Genomic DNA, 19396 nt, shown 5'->3' with positions numbered 1-19396 from the left:
TACTGAAGGACTACTGCACTGTCAGTGGGTCAGTACTGAACAAGGTCTGCACTACAGAAGGGCAGTACTGAGGGAATGCTGCGCTGTCGGAGGGGCAGTACTGAGGCAGTGCCACACTCAGAGGGACTGTACTGAGGGAGCGCCACTACTGAGGGAGCACTGCACTGTCGGCGTGTCAGTACTGAGGGAGTGCTGCACTGTTGGAGGGGCTGTACTGAGGGACTGATGCACTGTCGGAGGGGCTGTACTGAGGGACTGATGCACTGTCGGAGTGGCAGTACTGAGGGAGTGCTGCACTGTCGGAGCAGCAGTACTGGGGAGTGCTGCACTGTCGGAGGGGCAGTACCAAGGGAGTGCCGCACTGTCGGAGGGACAGTACGGAGGGAGCGTTGCACTGTCGGACGGGCAGTACCGAGGGAGGGCGCACTGTCGGAGGGGCAGTACCAAGGGAGTGGTGCACTGTCGGAGGGGCATAACTGAGGGAGCGCTGCACTGTTGAAGGGACAGTACTGAATGACTGCTGCACTGTCGGAGGGGCAGTACTGAGAGAGCACTGCACTGCCGAAGGAACAGTACTGAGGAAGCGCTGAACTGTCAGAGGAACCGTACCGAGGGAGTGCTGCACTGTCGGATTGGTATATTAAGGGAACGCTGCACTGTCAAAGGGGCATTACTGAGAGACTGCTTTGTCGGAGGTGCATTACTGAGGGAGAGCTGCACTATCTTAGAGTCAGTTCTGAGGGAGTGCCGAACTGTCTGAGGGACAGTACTGAGGGAGCGCTGCACTGTCGGAGGGGCAATACTGAGGGAATGCTGCACTGTCGGAGGGGCAATACTGAGGGAATGCCGCACTGTCGGAGTGGCAGTCCTGAGGGAGTGCTGCACTGTCGGAGCGGCAGTACTGAGGGAATGCTGTGCTGTCGGAGGGGCAGTACTGAGGCAGTGCCACACTCAGAGGGACGGTACTGAGGGAGCGCCACTACTGAGGGAGCACTGCACTGTCGGCGTGTCAGTACTGAGGGAGTGCTGCACTGTTGGAGGGGCTGTACTGAGGGAGTGCTGCACTGTCGGAGGGGCATAACTGAGGGAGCGCTGCACTGTTGGAGGGACAGTACTGAAGGACTGCTGCACTGTCGGAGGGGCAGTATTAAGGGAGTGCTGCACTGTCAGTGGGTCAGTACTGAACAAGGTCTGCACTGGCAGAAGGGCAGTACTGAGGGAGTGCTGCGCTGTCGGAGGGGCAGTACTGAGGCAGTGCCGCTCTTTTGGAGGGGCAGAATTGAGGGAGCACTGCACTGTCGAAGGGACATTACTGAGGGCCCACTACAGAGGGAGCACTGCACTGTCGGAGGGTCAGTACTGAGGGAGTGCTGCACTATCGGAGGGGCATAACTGAGGGAGCGCTGCACTGTTGGAGGGACAGTACTGAAGGACTGCTGCACTGTCAGTGGGTCAGTACTGAACAAGGTCTGCACTGCAGAAGGGCAGTACTGAGGGAATGCTGCGCTGTCGGAGGGGCGGTAATAAGGGAGCGCCGCATTGTCGGAGGAGCAGTACTGAGGGAGCGCCGCACTATCAGAGGGACAGTACTGAGGGAGTGCTGCATTGTTGGAGGGGCAGTATTGATTGAGCACTGCACTGTCGGAGGGACAGTACCGAGGGAATGCTGTACTATCGGAGGGGCAGTACTGAGGGAATGCTGCATCGTCGGAGTGGCAGTACTGAGGGAGCGTTGTACTGTCAGACGGACAGTGCTGAGGGAGTGCTGCACTGTCGGAGGGGATTTACTGCGTGAGCGCTGCACTGTCGGAGGAACAGTAGAAACATAGAAACATAGAAAATAGGTGCAGGAGCAGGCCATTCAGCCTTCTAGCCTGCACCGCCATTCAATGAGTTCATGGCTGAACATGAAACTTCAGTACCCCCTTCCTGCTTTCACGCCATACCGCTTGATCCCCCGAGTAGTAAGGACTTCATCTAACTCCCTTTTGAATATATTTAGTGAATTGGCCTCAACTACTTTCTGTGGTAGAGAATTCCACAGGTTCATCACTCTCTGGGTGAAGAAGTTTCTCCTCATCTCGGTCCTAAATGGCTTACCCCTTATCCTTAGACTGTGACCCCTGGTTCTGGACTTCCCCAACATTGGGAACATTGTTCCTGCATCCAACCTGTCCAAACCCGTCAGAATTTTAAATGTCTCAGTGAGGTCCCCTCTCACTCTTCTGAACTCCAGTGAATACAAGCCCAGTTGATCCAGTCTTTCTTGATAGTACTGAGGGACTGCGTTGTCGGAGGGGCATTACAGAGGGAGCGCTTTACTGTCTGAGGGGCAGTACTGAGGGAGTGCTGCACTGTCGGAGGGGCATAACTGAGGGAGCGCTGCACTGTTGGAGGGACAGTACTGAAGGACTGCTGCACTGTCGGAGGGGCAGTATTAAGGGAGTGCTGCACTGTCAGTGGGTCAGTACTGAACAAGGTCTGCACTGGCAGAAGGGCAGTACTGAGGGAGTGCTGCGCTGTCGGAGGGGCAGTACTGAGGCAGTGCCGCTCTTTTGGAGGGGCAGAATTGAGGGATCACTGCACTGTCGAAGGGACATTACTGAGGGCCCACTACAGAGGGAGCGCTGCACTGTCGGAGGGTCAGTACTGAGGGAGTGCTGCACTGTCGGAGGGGCATAACTGAGGGAGCGCTGCACTGTTGGAGGGACAGTACTGAAGGACTGCTGCACTGTCAGTGGGTCAGTACTGAACAAGGTCTGCACTGCAGAAGGGCAGTACTGAGGGAATGCTGCGCTGTCGGAGGGGCAGTACTGAGGCAGTGCCACACTCAGAGGGACTGTACTGAGGGAGCGCCACTACTGAGGGAGCACTGCACTGTCGGCGTGTCAGTACTGAGGGAGTGCTGCACTGTTGGAGGGGCTGTACTGAGGGACTGATGCACTGTCGGAGTGGCAGTACTGAGGGAGTGCTGCACTGTCGGAGGGGCAGTACTGAGGGAATGCTGCATCGTCAGAGGGACAGTACCTAGGGAATGCCGCACTGTCGCAGGGATAGTACTTAGGGAATGCCGCACTATCGGAGTGGAATTACTGAGAGAGCGCTGCATTGTCAGGGGGCCGGTACTGAGGGAGTGGTGCACTGTTGGAGGGGCAGTACGGAAGGAGTGTTGCACTGTCGGAGTGGAATTACTGAGGGAGCGCTGCATTGTCAGGGGGCCAGTACTGAGGGAGTGGTGCACTGTTGGAGGGGCAGTACGGAAGGAGTGTTGCACTTTTGTAGGAGAATTACTGAGGGAGCGTTGCACTGTCGGAGGGGCAGTACTGAGGGAGCACTGCACTGTCGGAGAGGCAGTACTGAGTGAGCGCTGCACTATTGGAGCGGCAGTAATGAGGGAGTGCAGCACTGTCGGAGGGGCAGTACTGAGGGAGCGCTACACTGTCGGAGGGGCATTAACGAGAGTGCACTGTACTGTCAGACGGACAGTACTGAGGGAGCGCTGCACTTTCGGAGGGACAGTACTGAGGGAGCGCCGCACTGTCGGACGGGCAGTACTGAGGGAGTGCTGCACTGTCAGAGGGGCAGTACTGAGGGAGTGCTGCACTGTCGGAAGTACAGTACTGAGGGAGTAGCGCACTATCGGAGGGGCAGTACTGAGGAAGCGCCGCACTGTTGGAGGGCCAGTACTGAGGGAGCGGTGCATTGTTGGAGGGGCAGTATTGAGGGAGCGCAGCTCTGTCGGAGGGACAGTACCGAGGGAGCGCTGTAATATCGGAGGGCCAGTACTGAGGGAGTGCTGCACAGTCGTAGGGGCAGTACTGAGGGAGCGCTGCACTGTCGGAGTGGCAGTACTGAGGGAGCGCTGTACTGTCAGACGGACGGTACTGAGGGAGTGCTGCACAATTGGAGGGGCATTAATGAGGGTGCACAGTACTGCTCAGATGGACAGTACTAAGGGAGTGCTGCATTATCTGAGGGGCAGCACTGAGGGAGTGCTGCAGTGTCAGAGGGGAAGTACTGAGGGACTGCTTTGTCGGAGGTGCATTACTTCGGGAGTGCTGCACTGTCTGAGAGTCAGTTCTGAGGGAGTGACGCACTGTCGGAGGGGTAATACTGAGGGAGTGCTGCACTGTCGGAGGGGAAATACTGAGGAAGTCCCGCACTATCGGAGGGACAGTACTGAGGGAGTGCTGCACTGTCGGAGGGGATTTACTGAGTGACTGCTGCACTGTCGACGGGCCAGTACTTAGGGAGTGCTGCTCTGTCGGAGGGGCAGTACTGAGGGAGCGCTGCACTGTCGGAGTGACAGTACTGAGGGACTGCATTGTCGAAGGGGCATTACAGAGTGAGCGGTGCACTGTCTGAGGGGCAGTACTGAGGGAGTGCTGCACTATCAGAGGGGCAGTACTGAGGGAGTGCTGTACTTTTAGAGGGGCAGAATTGAGGAAGCACTGCACTGTCGGAGGGGCATTACTGAGGGCCCACTGGAGGGAGTGCTGCACTGTCGACGGGCCAGTACTTAGGGAGTGCTGCACTGTCGGAGGGGCAGTACTGAGGGAGCACTGCACTGTCGGAGTGACAGTACTGAGGGACTGCGTTGTCGGAGGGGCATTACAGAGGGAGCGCTGCACTGTCTGAGGGGCAGTACTGAGGGAGTGCTGCACTATCAGAGGGGCAGTACTGAGGGAGCACTGCACTGTCGGAGGGGCATTACTGAGGGCCCACTGGAGGGAGTGCTGCACTGTCAGAGTGGCAGTACTGAGGGAGTGCTGCACTGTCAGAGCAGCAGTATTGAACAAGGCCTGCACTGTCGGAGGGCCAGTACTGAGGGAGCGCTGCACTGTTGGAGGGGCAGTACTGAGGGAGTGCTGCACTGTCGGAGGGGCAGTACTGAGGGAGTGCTGCACTGTCAGAGGGACAGTACTGAGGGAGTGCTGCACTGTCGGAGGGGCAGTACTGAGGGAGTGCTGCACTGTCGGAGGGGCAGTACTGAGGGAGTGCTGCACTGTCAGAGGGGCAGTACTGATGGAGTGCTGCACTGTTGGAGGGGCAGTACTGAGGGAGTGCTGCACTGTCGGAGGGGCAGTACTGAGGGAGTGCTGCACTGTCAGAGGGGCAGTACTGAGGGAGTGCTGCACTGTCGGAGGGGCAGTAATGAGGGAGTGCTGCACTGTCAGAGGGGCAGTACTGAGGGAGCGCTGCACTGTCGGAGGGGCAGTACTGAGGGAGCACTATCCTGTTGTAGGGGCAGTACTGAGGGAGTGCTGCACTATCAGAAGGGCAGTACTAATGGAGTGCCGCACTGTCGGAGGGGCAGTACTGAGGGAGTGCTGCACTTTCGGAGGGACAGTACTGAGGGAGCGCCGCACTGTCGGAGGGGCAGTACTGAGGGAGTGCTGCACTGTCAGAGGGGCAGTACTGAGGGAGTGCTGCACTGTCAGAGGGGCAGTACTGAGGGAGTGCTGCACTGTTGGAGGGGCAGTACTGAGGGAGTGCTGCACTTTCAGAGAGGCAGTACTGAGGGATTGCTGCACTGTCGGAGGGGCAGTACTTTATTTTATACGTTCACAAGATGTGGGCGTCACTAACAAGGCCAGCATTTATTGCCTTGAGAAGGTGGTGGTGAACCACAGTGCTGTCAGCAAGGGAGTTCCAGGATTTTGACTCAGTGACGATGAAGTAACGGCGATATACTTCCAAGTCCAGATAGAGGGGAACATGGAGGTGGTGGTGTTCCCATGCGCCTGCTGCTCTTGTCCTTCTAATTGGTAGAGGTCGTGGGTTTGCGAGGTGCTGCCGAAGAAGCCTTGGCGAGTTGCTGCAGTGCATCTTGTCCATAGTACACACTGCAGCCATGGTGTGCCGGTGGTGGAGGGAGTGAATGTTTAAGGTAGTGGTTGGGGTGCTGATCAAGTGGGCTGCTTTGTCCTGGATGGTGTTGAGCTTCTTGAGAATTGTTGGAGCTGCCCTCAGCCAGGCAAGTGGAGAGGTTCCATCGCACTCCTGACTTGTGCCTTGTAGATGGTGGAAAGGCTTTGGGGAGTCAGGAGGTGAGAATTTGCTATATAAGTACATAAGAAATAGGAGCAGGAGTAGGCCATACGGCCCCTCGAGCCTGCTCCACCATTCGATAAGATCATGGCTGATCCGATCATGGACTCAGGTCCACTTCCCTGCCCGCTCCCCATAACCCCTTATCACCTTATCGTTTAAGAAACTGTCTATTTCTGTCTTAAATTTATTCAATGTCCCAGCTTCCACAGATCTCTGAGGCAGCGAATTCCACAGATTAACAAGCCTCTCAGAGAAGAAATTCCTCCTCATCTCAATTTTAAATGGGCAGCCCCTTATTCTAAGATCATGCCTTCTAGTTCTAGTCTCCCTTATCAGTGGAAACATCCTCTCTGTATCCACCTTGTCGAGCCCCCTCATAATCTTATACGTTTCGATGAGATCACCTCTCATTCTTCTGAACTCCAATGAGTAGAGGCCCAACCTACAGAACATTTCCTCATAAGTCAAACCCCTCATCCCCGGAATCTACCTAGTGAAACTTCTCTGAACTGCCTCCAAAGCAAGTATATTATTTGGTAAATATGGAAACCAAAACTGCACGCAGTATTCTAGGTGTGGCTTCACCAATACCCTGTACAACTGTAGCAAGACATCCCTGCTTTTATACTCCATCTCCTTTGCCATAAAGGCCAAGATTCCATTGGCTTTCCTGATCACTTGCTGTACCTGCATACTAACTGTTATATATGTAAACTTGTATTTACTCTGTACAGCCACCAGAGGGCTCATCCCCTGGAATCCCAAGGGATCCCATAATGCCTTGGGAGCACAGGTATTTAAAGAGGCTTCACAGGTTGGAGAGGCACTCTGGAGACCTGCAATAAAAGACTAAGGTCACACTTTACTTTGAGCTCACAGTGTTCAGTCTGACTCTTTCTCCATACACAACAACTGGCGACGAGATACAGATAGCGAACCCAAAGATGCAGTGAACAGTGGGCATCTTGGAGAAATTCTCAGCAGGAGTTAATTGGAAACCTTTTGTGGAGCGACTCGACCAATGCTTCATGGCCAACTAGCTAGATGGGGAAGAGAGCGCTGCCAAACGATCCTCCTCACCATCTGTGGGGCACCAACGTATGGCCGCATTAAGAATCTGCTCACTCCAGTGAAACCCACGGAGAAATCATACGACGATTTGTGCACACTGGTCCGAGAGCATTTGAACCCGAAGGAAAGCGTTCTGATGGTGAGGTACCGGTTCTAAACCAACAAAAGGTCTGAAGGCCAGGAAGTGGCGAGTTATGTTACCGAGCTAAGACACCTTGCAGGATATTGCGAATTTGAAGGACATTTGGAGCACATGCTCAGAGACTTTTTCATACTTGGCATTGGCCACGAAACCATACTTCGCAAACTTTTGACTGCAGAGACCCCAAACTTGAGTAAGGCCATAGCGATAGCCCAGGCGTTTATTGCCACCGGTGACAATACAAAGCAAATCTCTCAGCACACAAGTGCTGCTACAAGTACTGTGAACAAAGTAATGTTGTTTTCGAATCGTAACGTACAGGGCAGGTCACACATACCTGCAGCTGCACGTCTGCAGATGTCTCAGAGTTCACCATCAAGAGTGATGAATGCAAAGCTATTAACACCTTGTTGGCGCTGCGGGGGTGATCATCGTTTCCATTCATGCTGATTCAAAGAGTACATTTGCAAGGGCAGTGGAACAATGGGACACCTCCAACGAGTGTGCAGGTGAGCTGCAAAGCCTGTTAAATCTGCAAACCACCATGTTGCAGAGGAGGACAGATCCACGGAGGATCATGACGAACCAGAGCCTCAGATAGAGGAGGCAGAGGTACATGGGGTGCACACATTCACCACGAATTGTCCCCCGATAATGCTGAATGTTAAACTAAATGGACTCCCGATGTCAATGGAGCTGGACACGGGCACGAGCCAGTCCATCATGGGCAAAAAGACTTTCGAAAGGTTGTGGTGCAACAAGGCCTCAAGGCAAGTCTTAACTCCAGTTTGCACGAAACTAAGAACTTACATGAAAGAATTGATTCCTGTAATTGGCAGTGCTACCCTAAAGGTCTCCTACGATGGAGCGGTGCACAAGCTATCACTCTGGGTAATAGCAGGTGATGGTCCCACGCTGCTCAGCAGGAGCTGGCTGGGAAAGATACACTGAAATTGGGACTACGTCCGAGCACTATCGCCCGCTGACGACACTTCGTGTGCCCAGGTCTTAAACAAATTTCCTTCGCTGTTCGAACCAGGCATCGGGAAATTCCATGGAGCAAAAGTGCAGATCCACCTAATTCCGGGGGTGCAATCCATCCATCACAAGGCGAGAGAAAGGGTAGAGATCGAGCTAGACTGGTTGCAAAGAGAGGGCATCATTTCCCTGATCGAGTTCAACAAGTGGGCCAGTCCTATCGTCCCAGTCCTCAAAGGGAGACGGCACCATCAGAATCTGTGGCGATTACAAAGTAACTATCAATCGTTTCTCCTTGCAGGACCAATACCCACTACCAAAGGCTGATGACCTCTTTGCAATGCTGGTGGGAGGAAAGACATTTGCGAAGCTGGATCTGACTTCAACCTACATGATGCAGGAACTGGAGGAATCATCGAAGGCGCTCACCTGCATCAACACGCACAAAGGTCTTTTTGTTCCTCACAGTTGCCCGTTTGGAATCCGATCAGCGGCAGCGATATTCCAGAGAAACATGGAAAGCTTACTGAAGTCGGTCCCGCACACTGTGGTCTTCCAGGATGACATCTTGGTCATAGGTTGGAACACAGTCGAGCATCTGCAGAACCAGGAGGAGGTCCTTAGTCGACTCAACCACGTGGGCCTCAGGTTAAATTGCTCGAAGTGCGTTTTCCTGGTGCCTGAAGTGGAGTTCCTGGGAAGGAGGATTGCGGCGGATGGCATCAGATCCACCAACGCGAAGACGGAGGCAATCGAGAACGCACCGAGATCACAGAACGTGACGGAGCTGCGGTCGTTTCTGGGACTCCTGAACTACTTTGGTAACTTCTTACCGGGTCTCAGCACACTGTTAGAACCACTGTATGTCTTACTACGAAAAGGGGACGAAGGCTTTTGCCCCAAACCCAAAGAAAATGGCTTTGTAAAAGCGAGAAAATTGTTATGCTCTAACAAATTGCTTGTGTTGTATGCGTTTGGTACTAGCATGTGATGCGTCGAGTGTGCATTGCAACAAGCTAATGATTTTGGGAAACTGCAACTGGTTGCTTATGCATCCAGGAGTCTGTCTAAGGCTGAGAGAGCCTACAGCATGATTGAGAAAGAAGCGTTAGCATGTGTCTATGGGGTAAAGAAAATGCATCAATACCTGTTTGGGCTAAAATTCAAATTGGAAACTGACCATAAGCCACTTATATCCCTGTTCTCCAAGTAAAGGGATAAATATCAACGCAACGGCCCGCATCCAGAGATGGGCGCTCACGTTGTCCGCATACAACTACGCCATCCGCCACAGGCCAGGCATAGAAAGCTGCGCTGATGCTCTCAGTAGGCTGCCATTGCCCACCGGGGGGGGGGCGGAGGAAATGGCGTAACCCGCAGATCTAGCCATGGTTATGGAAGTATTTGAGAGTGAGCAATCACCCGTCACTGCCCGACAGATCAAAACCTGGACAAGCCAGGATCCCTTATTATCTCTAGTCAAAAGCTGTGTGCTTCATGGGAGCTGGTCCAGTGTCCCAGTGGAAATGCAGGAAGAGATAAAGCCGTTCCAGCGGCGCAAAGATGAAATGTCTATACAGGCAGACTGCCTTCTGTGGGGCAATCGAGTAGTGGTCTCCAAGAAGGGCAGAGACACCTTCATCATTGACCTCCACAGTACCCACCCAGGCATTGTAATGATGATAGCGATAGCCAGATCCCAAGTGTGGTGGCCTGGTATCGATGCGGACTTAGAGTCCTGCTCGCAGTTAAGTAATACACCCAGGGAGGCGCCGCTAAGTTTATGGTCTTATCCCTCCAAACCGTGGTCTAGGGTACACATCGACTATGCAGGCCCGTCCTTGGGTAAAATGTTCCTTGTGGTTGTAGACGCGTACTCCAAGTGGATTGAATGTGAGATAATGTCGTCTAGCACGTCCGCTGCCACTACTGAAAGCCTGCGGGCCATGTTTGCCACACATGGCCTACCTGATATCCTGGTGAGCGACAACGGGCCATGTTTTACCAGTGCTGAGTTCAAAGAATTCAGGATCCGCAACGGGATCAAACATGTCACATCTGCCCCGTTTCAACCAGCGTCCAATGATCAGGCAGAGAGAGCAGTGCAAACCATCAAGCAAGGCTTGAAGAGGGTAACTGAAGGCTCACTGCAGACTCGCCTATCCCGAGTCCTGCTTAGCTACCGCATGAGACCCCACTCACTCACTGGGATCCCACCTGCTGAACTGCTCATGAAAAGAGCACTTAAGACAAGGCTCTCGTTAGTTCACCCTGATCTACATGAACAGGTAGAGAGCAGGCGGCTTCAACAAAGTGCATCCCATGACAGCGCAAATGTGTCATGCGAGATCGAAATCAATGATCCTGTATTTGTATTAAATTATGGACAAGGTCCCAAGTGGCTTCCCGGCACTGTCGTGGCCAAAGAGGAGAGCAGGGTGTTTCGGGTCAAACTTTCAAATGGACTCATTCAACGGAATCACTTGGACCAAATCAAACTCAGATTCACGGACTATCCTGAGTAACCCTACTATTTTTTGATCCCCCAACACACACACCAGTGGCAACCGGCACCACGGTTAACCACGAAGCAGAACCCATCATTCACAGCAGCCCTGCAGGACCCAACACACCAGGCAGCCCAGCAAGGCCAACTGCACAGCATCCCAGCAAGGGCCCAACAAATGATTCAACAACATCAGCTTTCACACCGAGATGATCAACCAGGGCAAGAAGGGCCCCAGATCAACTCACATTGTAAATAGTTACACTATTGACTTTTGGGGGGGGGGGTGGGTGAGGAGTGTTGTTATCGATGTGGACTTGTATTTACTCTGTACAGCCACCAGAGGCCTCATCCCCTGGAGTCCCAAGGGATCCCATAATCCCTTGGGAGCACAGGTATTTAAAGAGGCTTCACAGGTTGGAGAGGCACTCTGGAGACCTGCAATAAAAGACTAAGGTCACACTTTACTTTGAGCTCACAGTGTTCAGTCTGACTCTTTCTCCATACACAACACTAACCTTTTGTGTTTCATGCACAAGGACCCCCAGGTCCTGCTGTACTGCAGCACTTTGCAATCTTTCTCCATTTAAATAATAACTTGCTCTTTGATTTTTTTTCTGCCAAAGTGCATGACCTCACACTTTCCGACTGTCATGTATCTCACACTGCTGTATATAACTGTATCTTACCATGCTATACATGACTGTAACTACATATGACCTGTAACCACAAGCATACTTTACCACCAGGGGTGCACTTGCAGGAGACACTGCATACCTGTTCCACACAGGTATATAAAGGCAGGTCTCAGGCAAGTGTGGCACTCGAGAGCTGTGAAATAAAGGTGCAGGTCCAGAGTGACCTTGACTTCATCATATGCCTCATGTAAGTCTGTACTGCAGGGTCAGGACTTTACACCGACATTATACTCAATCTGCCAAATTTTTGCCCACTCACTTAGCCTGTCTATGTCCTTTTGCAGATTTTTTGCGTCTTCCTCACATATTGCTTTTCCTCCCATCTTTGTATCGTCAGCAAACTTGGCTATGTTACACTCAGTCCCTTCTTCCAAGTCGTTACTATAAACTGTAAATAGCTGGGTCCCAGCACTGATCCCTGCGGCACACCTCTGATTACTAAATGAACCATTTATCCTGACTCTGTTTTCTGTTCCAGTGCACCCAGCCATTTCATCAGCTGAGGGAAGGTGGGAGTGGTAATCAGCAGGAGGTTTCATTGCCCGTGTTTGACCTGAAGCCGTGGGACTTCATGGGGTGTGGACTCCCAGGGCCAATCCCTCCCGACTGTGTACCACTGAGCCGCTGTAATATAATTCCACTTAGTGGTAATGCAGCCAATACAATAAAGACATCAGGTGTCAGGTCGCCTGACAAGTTCCTGTGTGGAAGCCATCTTGTGAAATCCTGTGTGTTTGTGATGTCATAAACAATATACCACGGCCAGCACCCTGGGTGGATCTGTCCGGCCCCTGGGAACAGGACACTCCCAGGGATGGTGATGGAGGAGTCTGGGACATTGGCTGAAAGGTATAATTCTGTGAGTAGTACTATGTCAGGCTGGTGCTTGACTAGTCTGTGGGGAAGCTCTCCCACTTTTGGCACAAGTCCCCAGATGTTGGTGAGGAGGACATTGCAGGGTCGACTGTGCTGGGTGTGCCATTATGCTGTCCGTAACCGGTGCCAAGTGGTCTGTCCGGTTTTATTGTAACAGTTTGTTGCAAGTGAGTGTCTTGCTGGGCCATTTTAGAGGTCAATTAAGAGTCAACCACATTGCTGTGGGTCTGGAGTCACATACAGGCCAGACCAGGCAAGGATGGAAGATTTCCTTCCGTAAAGAACATTAGTGAACCTGATGGGTTTTTACGACAATCCGGAAGTTACATGGTCACCATTACTGACACTCACTTTTTATTCCAGATTTATTTAATTAACTGAATTTAAATTCCCCAGCTGCCATGGTGGGATTTGAACTCGTGTCTCTGGATCATTAGTCCAGTAATTTAACCACTGTGCTCCCGTACCTGTCTGGAGCACAAGCCTTCAACACAACAGCCGGGATATTGTCGGGACCAATAGCCTTTGCTGTATCCAGTGAGCTCAGCCGTTTCTTGATAGCACATGGAGTGAATCGAATTGGCTGAAGACTGGCTTCTGTGATGGTGAGGGCCTCAGGAGGAGGCCGAAATGGATCATCCACTCGGCACTTCCGACTGAAGATGGTTGCAAATGCTACAGCCTTTTCTTTTGCACTCGCGTGCTGAGCTCCGCTATCATTGACGATCGGGATATTCATGGAGCCTCCTCCTCCCGTTAGTTGTTTAATGGTCCATCACCATTCACGACTGGATGTGGCAGGACTGCAGAGCTTTGATCTGATCCATTGGCTGTGGGATTGCTGAGCTCTGTCTATAACATGCTGCTTCCCTTGTTTAGCATGCATGTAGTCCGAACCGGGGTCAAACAGGACTGCATCATCGCCCCAACCCTTTTTTCAATCTTCCTCGCTGCCATGCTCCACCTCACAATCAACAAGCTCCCCGCTGCAGTGGAACTAAACAACAGAACCAGTGGGAAGCTGTTCCACCTGTGCCGTCTCCAGGCCAGGTCCAAGACCACCCCAATCTCTGTCGTCGAACTACAGTACGCGGACGACGCCTGCGCACATTCAGAGGCTGAACTCCAGGACATAGTTAACGGATTTACTGAGGCATATGAAAGCATGGGCCTTACGCTAAACATCCGAAAGACAAAGGTCCTCCACCAGCCTGTCCTCGCCGCACAGCACTGCCCCCTAGTCATCAAGATCCACGGCGCGGCCCTGGACACCGTGGACCATTTCCCATATATCGGGAGCCTCTTATCAACAATGATCATATTGAATGGTGGTGCAGAATCGAAGGGCCAAATGGCCTACTCCTGCACCTATTTTCTATGTACTATGTTTCTAAAGCAGACATCGATGAGGAGATTCAACACAGCCTCCAGTGCGCCAGCGCAGCCTTCGGCCGCCTGAGGAAAAGAGTGTTTGAAGACCTGGCCCTCAAATCCACTACCAAGCTCATGGTTTACAGAGGTGTAGTAATACCCGCCCTCCTGTTAGGCTCAGAGACATGGACCATTTACAGTAGACACCTCAAGTCGCTGGAGAAATACCACCAACGATGCCTCTGCAAGATCCTACAAATCCCCTGGGAGGACAGACGCACCAACGTTAGCATCCTCGACCAGGCCAACATCCCCAGCATTGAAGCACTGACCACACTTGATCAGCTCCGCTGGGCAGGCCACATTGTCCGCATGCCAGACACGAGACTCCCAAAGCAAGCGCTCTAGTCGGAACTCCTTCATGGCAAACGAGCCAAAGGTGGACAGAGGAAACGTTACAAGGACACCATCAAAGCCTCCCTGATAAAGTGCAACGTCCCCACCGACACCTGGGAGTCCCTGGCCAAAGACCACCCTAAGTGGAGGAAGTACATCCGGGAGAGCGCTGAGCACCTCGAGTCTCTTCGCCGAGAGCATGCAGAAATCAAGTGCAGGCAGCGGAAGGAGCATGTGGCAAACCAGTCCCACCCACCCCTTCCCTCAACGACTATCTGTCCCACCTGTGACAGAGACTGTGGTTCTTATATTGGACTGTTCAGCCACCAAAGGACTCATTCTAAGAGTGGAAGCAAGTCTTCCTCGATTCCGAGGGACTGCCTATGATGATGAGTCCTGTGTTGCAGCTTCCTCAGGTTGGCACCTCATTTTTAGGTACTCCTGGTGCTGCCCCTGGCATGCTCTTATACACTCCTCATTGAACCAGGGTTGGTCTTCTGCTGGATGGTAATGGTAGAGTGAGGGAGGGGCCATGTGGTTATAGATTGTGGTGGAATACAATTCAGCTACTGCTGACAGCCCACAGCACCTCATGGATGCCCAGTTTTGAGCTGCTAGATTGGTTCTGAATCTTTACGATGAGACAGAGGGAACAATTCTGGGCACTGAGAGTGTAATCGGCTCCCTGAAGTCATCAGCCATCTTCAAGCCTGTGTGTTTGTAAGGTCGTACCGAAAACATAACTGAGACGTGATTGGCTAGCAGGTTACAGGGAGATGCATGCACCACGTTACTGCCTTCAGTGGTCAGAGCAACACTGCTCCCTTCTGTCCGCACCAGGTCAGGTGCAGCATAGTTAATGCAACCTCCACATTGCCTTTAATGTGCCTTAGTTAAGCAACGTCTCGATTTCAAAATTCTCATTCTTATTTTCAAATCCCTCCATGAACTCACCCCTTCCTATCTCTGTAATCTCTTCCAGTCCCACAACTGCCCGAGATGTCTGCACTCCTCTAATTCTGCCTTCCTGAGCATCCCTGATTGTAATCAGTCAACCATTGGAGGCTGTGCCTTCTGTTGCCGAGGCCCCAAGCTCTGGAACTCCCTCCCTAAACCTCTCCGCCTCTCCAACTCTCTTTCCTCCTTCAAGACGCTCCTTAAAACCTACCTCTTTCACCGAGCTTCTGGTCACCTGCGCTAATTTCTATTTATGCAGCTCAGTGTCAAAAGTTTTATACCATAATACTCCTGTGAAGCGCCTTGGGACATTTCGCTACGTTAAAGGCGCTATATAAATACAAGTTGTTGTTGTTGTTAGGTTCAACCTCAACTAGTAATCCCGAAGCCTGGACGAATAAGCCAGAGAAACGCGGGTTCAAATCCCACAGCCGCAGATTGAGAAGTTGAGTTCAGTTTTTAATCACAATATTTGGAACGCCGGTGTCGATGAACGTGTCCCTGAAGCGGCCTGACTGGTTCACTGATGTCATTTGGAGAAGGAAATCTGCCATCTGTTCCCGGTCTGGGCCTACATGTGACTCCAGTCTCACATCAATCTGATTGACTCTTAACTGCCCTCAGAAGTTGCCGAGCAAACATAAGAAATAGGAGCCGGAGTAGGCCATACGGCCCCTCGAGCCTGCTCCGTCATTTAATACGATCATGGCTGATCTAATCATGGACTCAGGTCCACTTCCCTGCCCGCTCCCTTATTCCCTCCACGGCAAACGAGCCAAAGGTGGGCAGAGGAAACGTTACAGGGACAACCTCAAAGCCTCCCTGATAAAATGCAACATCCCCACTGACATCTGGGAGTCCCCTGGCCAAAGACCGTCCTAAGTGGAGAAAGTGCATCTGGGAGGGCGCTGAGCACCTCGAGTCTCATCGCCCAGAGCATGCAGAAATCAAGCGCAGGCAGCGGAAGGAGCGTGCGGCAAACCAGTCCCACCCACCCCTTCCCTCAACGACTATCTGTCCCACCTGTGACGGGGACTGTGGTTCTCGTATTGCACTGTTCAACCATCTAAGGACTCATTTTTAGAGTGGAGGCAAGTCTTCCTCGATTCTGAGGGACTGCCTATGATGATGATGATTCCCTTATCAGGTAAGAAACTGTCTATTTCTGTCTTAAATCTATTCAATGTCCCAGCTTCCACAGCTCTCTGAAGCAGCGAATTCCACAGATTTACAACCCTCAGAGAAGAAATTCCTCCTCATCTCTGTTTTAAATGGGCGGCCCCTTGTTCTAAGATTATTCCCCCTAGTTCTAGTCTCCCCCATCAGTGGAAACATCCTCTCTGCATCCACCTTGTCAAACCCCCTCATAATCTTATACGTTTCAATAAGATCACCTCTCATTCTTCTGAATTCCAATGAGTAGCGGCCCAACCTACTCAACCTTTCCTCATAAGTCAACCCCCTCATCTCCAGAATTAACCAAGTGAACCTTCTCTGAACTGCCTCCAAAGCAAGTATATCCTTTCTTAAATATGGAAACCAAAACTGTACGCAGTATTCTAGGTGTGGCCTCACCAATACCTTCGGTTGTATCATAGAATCATAGAAAATTACGACACTGAACGAGGCCATTCGGCCCAAAGCGCTACGGGAAACAGGTCCCTCCTACACACCAGTTAGTCCGCAGCTGGACTACTGCGTGCAGTTCTGGTCACCACCTTACAGGAGGGTGCAGAGGAGATTCACGAGTACTCGGCCCATCATGTCCATGTCGGTTGAGTAAGACCTACCCAACCTAAAGACCCCACCACCCTCCCCCCAGTTACCCAAATGCAACTCCATGGCTAGGACTGGCGCCCAGGATCCCGAGGTGCTGCCAGTCGAATATAAAAGCAGGAAAGACTTGCTACAGTTTTACAGGGTATCAGTGAGGCCTCACCTGGAATACTGCGTGCAGTTTTGGCTTACATATTTACAAAAGATATACTTGCTTTGGAGGCAGTTCAGAGAAGATTCACTAGGTTGATTCAGGAGATGAGGGGGTTGACTTATGAGGAAAGGTTGAGTAGGTTGGGCCTCTACTCATTGGAATTCAGAAGAATGAGAGGTGATCTTATCGAAACGTATAAGATTATGAGGGGGCTTGACAAGGTGGATGCAGAGAGGATGTTTCCACTGATGGGGGAGACTAGAACTAGAGGGCTTGATCTTAGAATAAGGGGCCGCCCATTTAAAATTGAGATGAGGAGGAATTTCTTCTCTCAGAAGGTTGTACATCTGTGGAATTCACTGCCTCAGAGAGCTGTGGAAGCTGGGACATTAAATAAATTTAAGACAGAAATAGACAGTTTCTTAACCGATAAGGGAATAAGGGGTTATGGGGAGCGGGCAGGGAAGTGGACCTGAGTCCATGATCAGATCAGCCATGATCTTATTGAATGGCGGAGCAGGCTCGAGGGGCCGTATGGCCTACTCCTGCTCCTATTTCTTATGTTCTTATGGTCAGTCTGACCCTGTGCCGCGAACGGGCTGTGTGTCGGCGCTCCGTGCTGCCTGGGGGCTGACCTTTTCCAGAAGTGGAGGAGAGGGCAGATGACGGCCATGCGGGCGGTGTGGAACAGGCTAGGGTCCAGTTTGCCGTGTCGAACTTCCATGATGATCCAATCTTTTTCGTGGTCTGAGATATTCACCTGTCCATGGAGAGAGGAGTGAGGGAAAGAAACATAAGCGGACAAGACAGAAGTATCACATTGTACATGTTTTATGGTTCCGCTTCAAAGGCCTAAAGTGGTCTTAAAGACTTGCATTTATATAGCGCCTTTCACAGCCACCGGACGTCCCAAAGTGCTTTACAGCCAATGAAGTACTTTTGGAGTGTAGTCGCTGTTGTAATGTGGGAAACGAGGCAGCCAATCTGCGCACAGCAAGGTCCCACGTACAGCAATGTGATAATGACCCAAATAATCTGTTTTTGTTATGTTGGTTGAGGGTTATTGTCCCAGACACCGGTGATAACTCCCCTGCTCTTCTTTGAAATAGTGCCACGGGATCGTGTACGTCCACCTGAGAGAGTAGATGGAGCCTCGGTTTAACATCCGAAAGACGGCACCTCCGACAGTGCAGCACTCCCTCAGCACTGCACTGGCGTGTCAGCCTGGATTTAGGTGCTCAAGTCCCTGGTGTGGCATTTGAACCCACAACCTTCTGACTCAGAGGCGAGAGTGCAACGCACTGAGCCACAGTTGACACATTAACCAGAGTATCTGCCCAGTATCGAGAGGTCAGTGGGTAGCGTCTTTCGGATGAGACGTTAAACCGAGGCCCCGTCTGCCCTCTCAGGTGGATGTAAAAGATCCCATGGCCACTATTTTGAAGAAGAAGTTATCCCCGGTGTCCTGGTCAATATTTATCCCTCAACCAACATAACAAAAACAGATTATATGGTCATTATCACATCGCTGTTTGTGGGAGCTTGCTGCACGTTTCCCACATTACAACAGTGACTACACTCCAAAAGTGCCTCATTGGCTGTAAAGCGCTTTGGGGCATTCTGTTGCTGTGAAAGGCGCGATATAAATACATATATTTTAAATATAGTGAGCACTTGCCACAATATTCCAAATTATTGGAGTATGTCAGGTGCAATCAGCATGGGTTTGTGAAAGGCAGGTCATGTCTGATTGATCATGAAAGGTCACTAACATGGTGAATAGCGGTGTGTCTATGGATTATCATCATCATCATAGGCATCGAGAAAGACTTGCTTCCACTCTTAACATGAGTCCTTAGGTGGCTGAACAGTCCAATACGAGAACCACAGTCTCTGTCACAGGTGGGACAGATAGTCGTTGAGGGAAAGGGTGGGTGGGACAGGTTTGCCGCACGCTCTTTCCGCTGCCTGCGCTTGATTTCTGTATGATATCGGTGACGAGACTCGAGGTGCTCAGCGCCCTCCCGGATGCACTTCCTCCACTTAGGGCAATCTTTGGCCAGGGACTCCAGGTGTCAGTGGGGATGTTGCACTTTATCAGGGAGGCTTTGAGGGTGTCCTTGTAACATTTCCTCTGTCCACCTTTAGATCGTTTGCCGTGAAGGAGCTCCACGTAGAGTGCTTGCTTTGGGAGTCTCGTGTCTGGCATGCGAACAATGTGGCCTGCCCAGTGGGGCTGATTGAGTGTGGTCAGTGCTTCAATGCTGGGGATGTTGACCTGGTCAAGGACGCTAAATTTGGTACGTCTGCCTTCGGCCGCCTGAGGAAAAGAGTGTTTGAAAACTGCCACCAAGCTCTCGCTCTACAGGGCTGTAGTAATACCCGCCCTCCTGTATGGCTCAGAGACATGGACCATG

The 19396-nt window shown here is 51.7% G+C and overlaps 1 protein-coding gene across 1 annotated transcript in view; it reads right to left on the bottom strand.

The window, feature by feature from the left end:
- The window catches only part of LOC139268193 (regulator of G-protein signaling protein-like), a 161522-nt gene that overhangs the window by 123129 nt on the left and 18997 nt on the right, over nt 1-19396 (bottom strand). Inside the window, exon 2 of the mRNA XM_070886243.1 lies at nt 17615-17739. Within this exon, the coding sequence (XP_070742344.1) occupies nt 17615-17739 (125 nt within the window). The remainder of the gene's footprint in view (nt 1-17614; nt 17740-19396) is intronic.

The sequence above is a fragment of the Pristiophorus japonicus genome, chromosome 8, assembly GCF_044704955.1.
Source record: "Pristiophorus japonicus isolate sPriJap1 chromosome 8, sPriJap1.hap1, whole genome shotgun sequence".
Lineage (NCBI taxonomy): Eukaryota > Metazoa > Chordata > Chondrichthyes > Pristiophoridae > Pristiophorus > Pristiophorus japonicus.
This window is presented reverse-complemented; position numbering and strand designations above follow the sequence as displayed.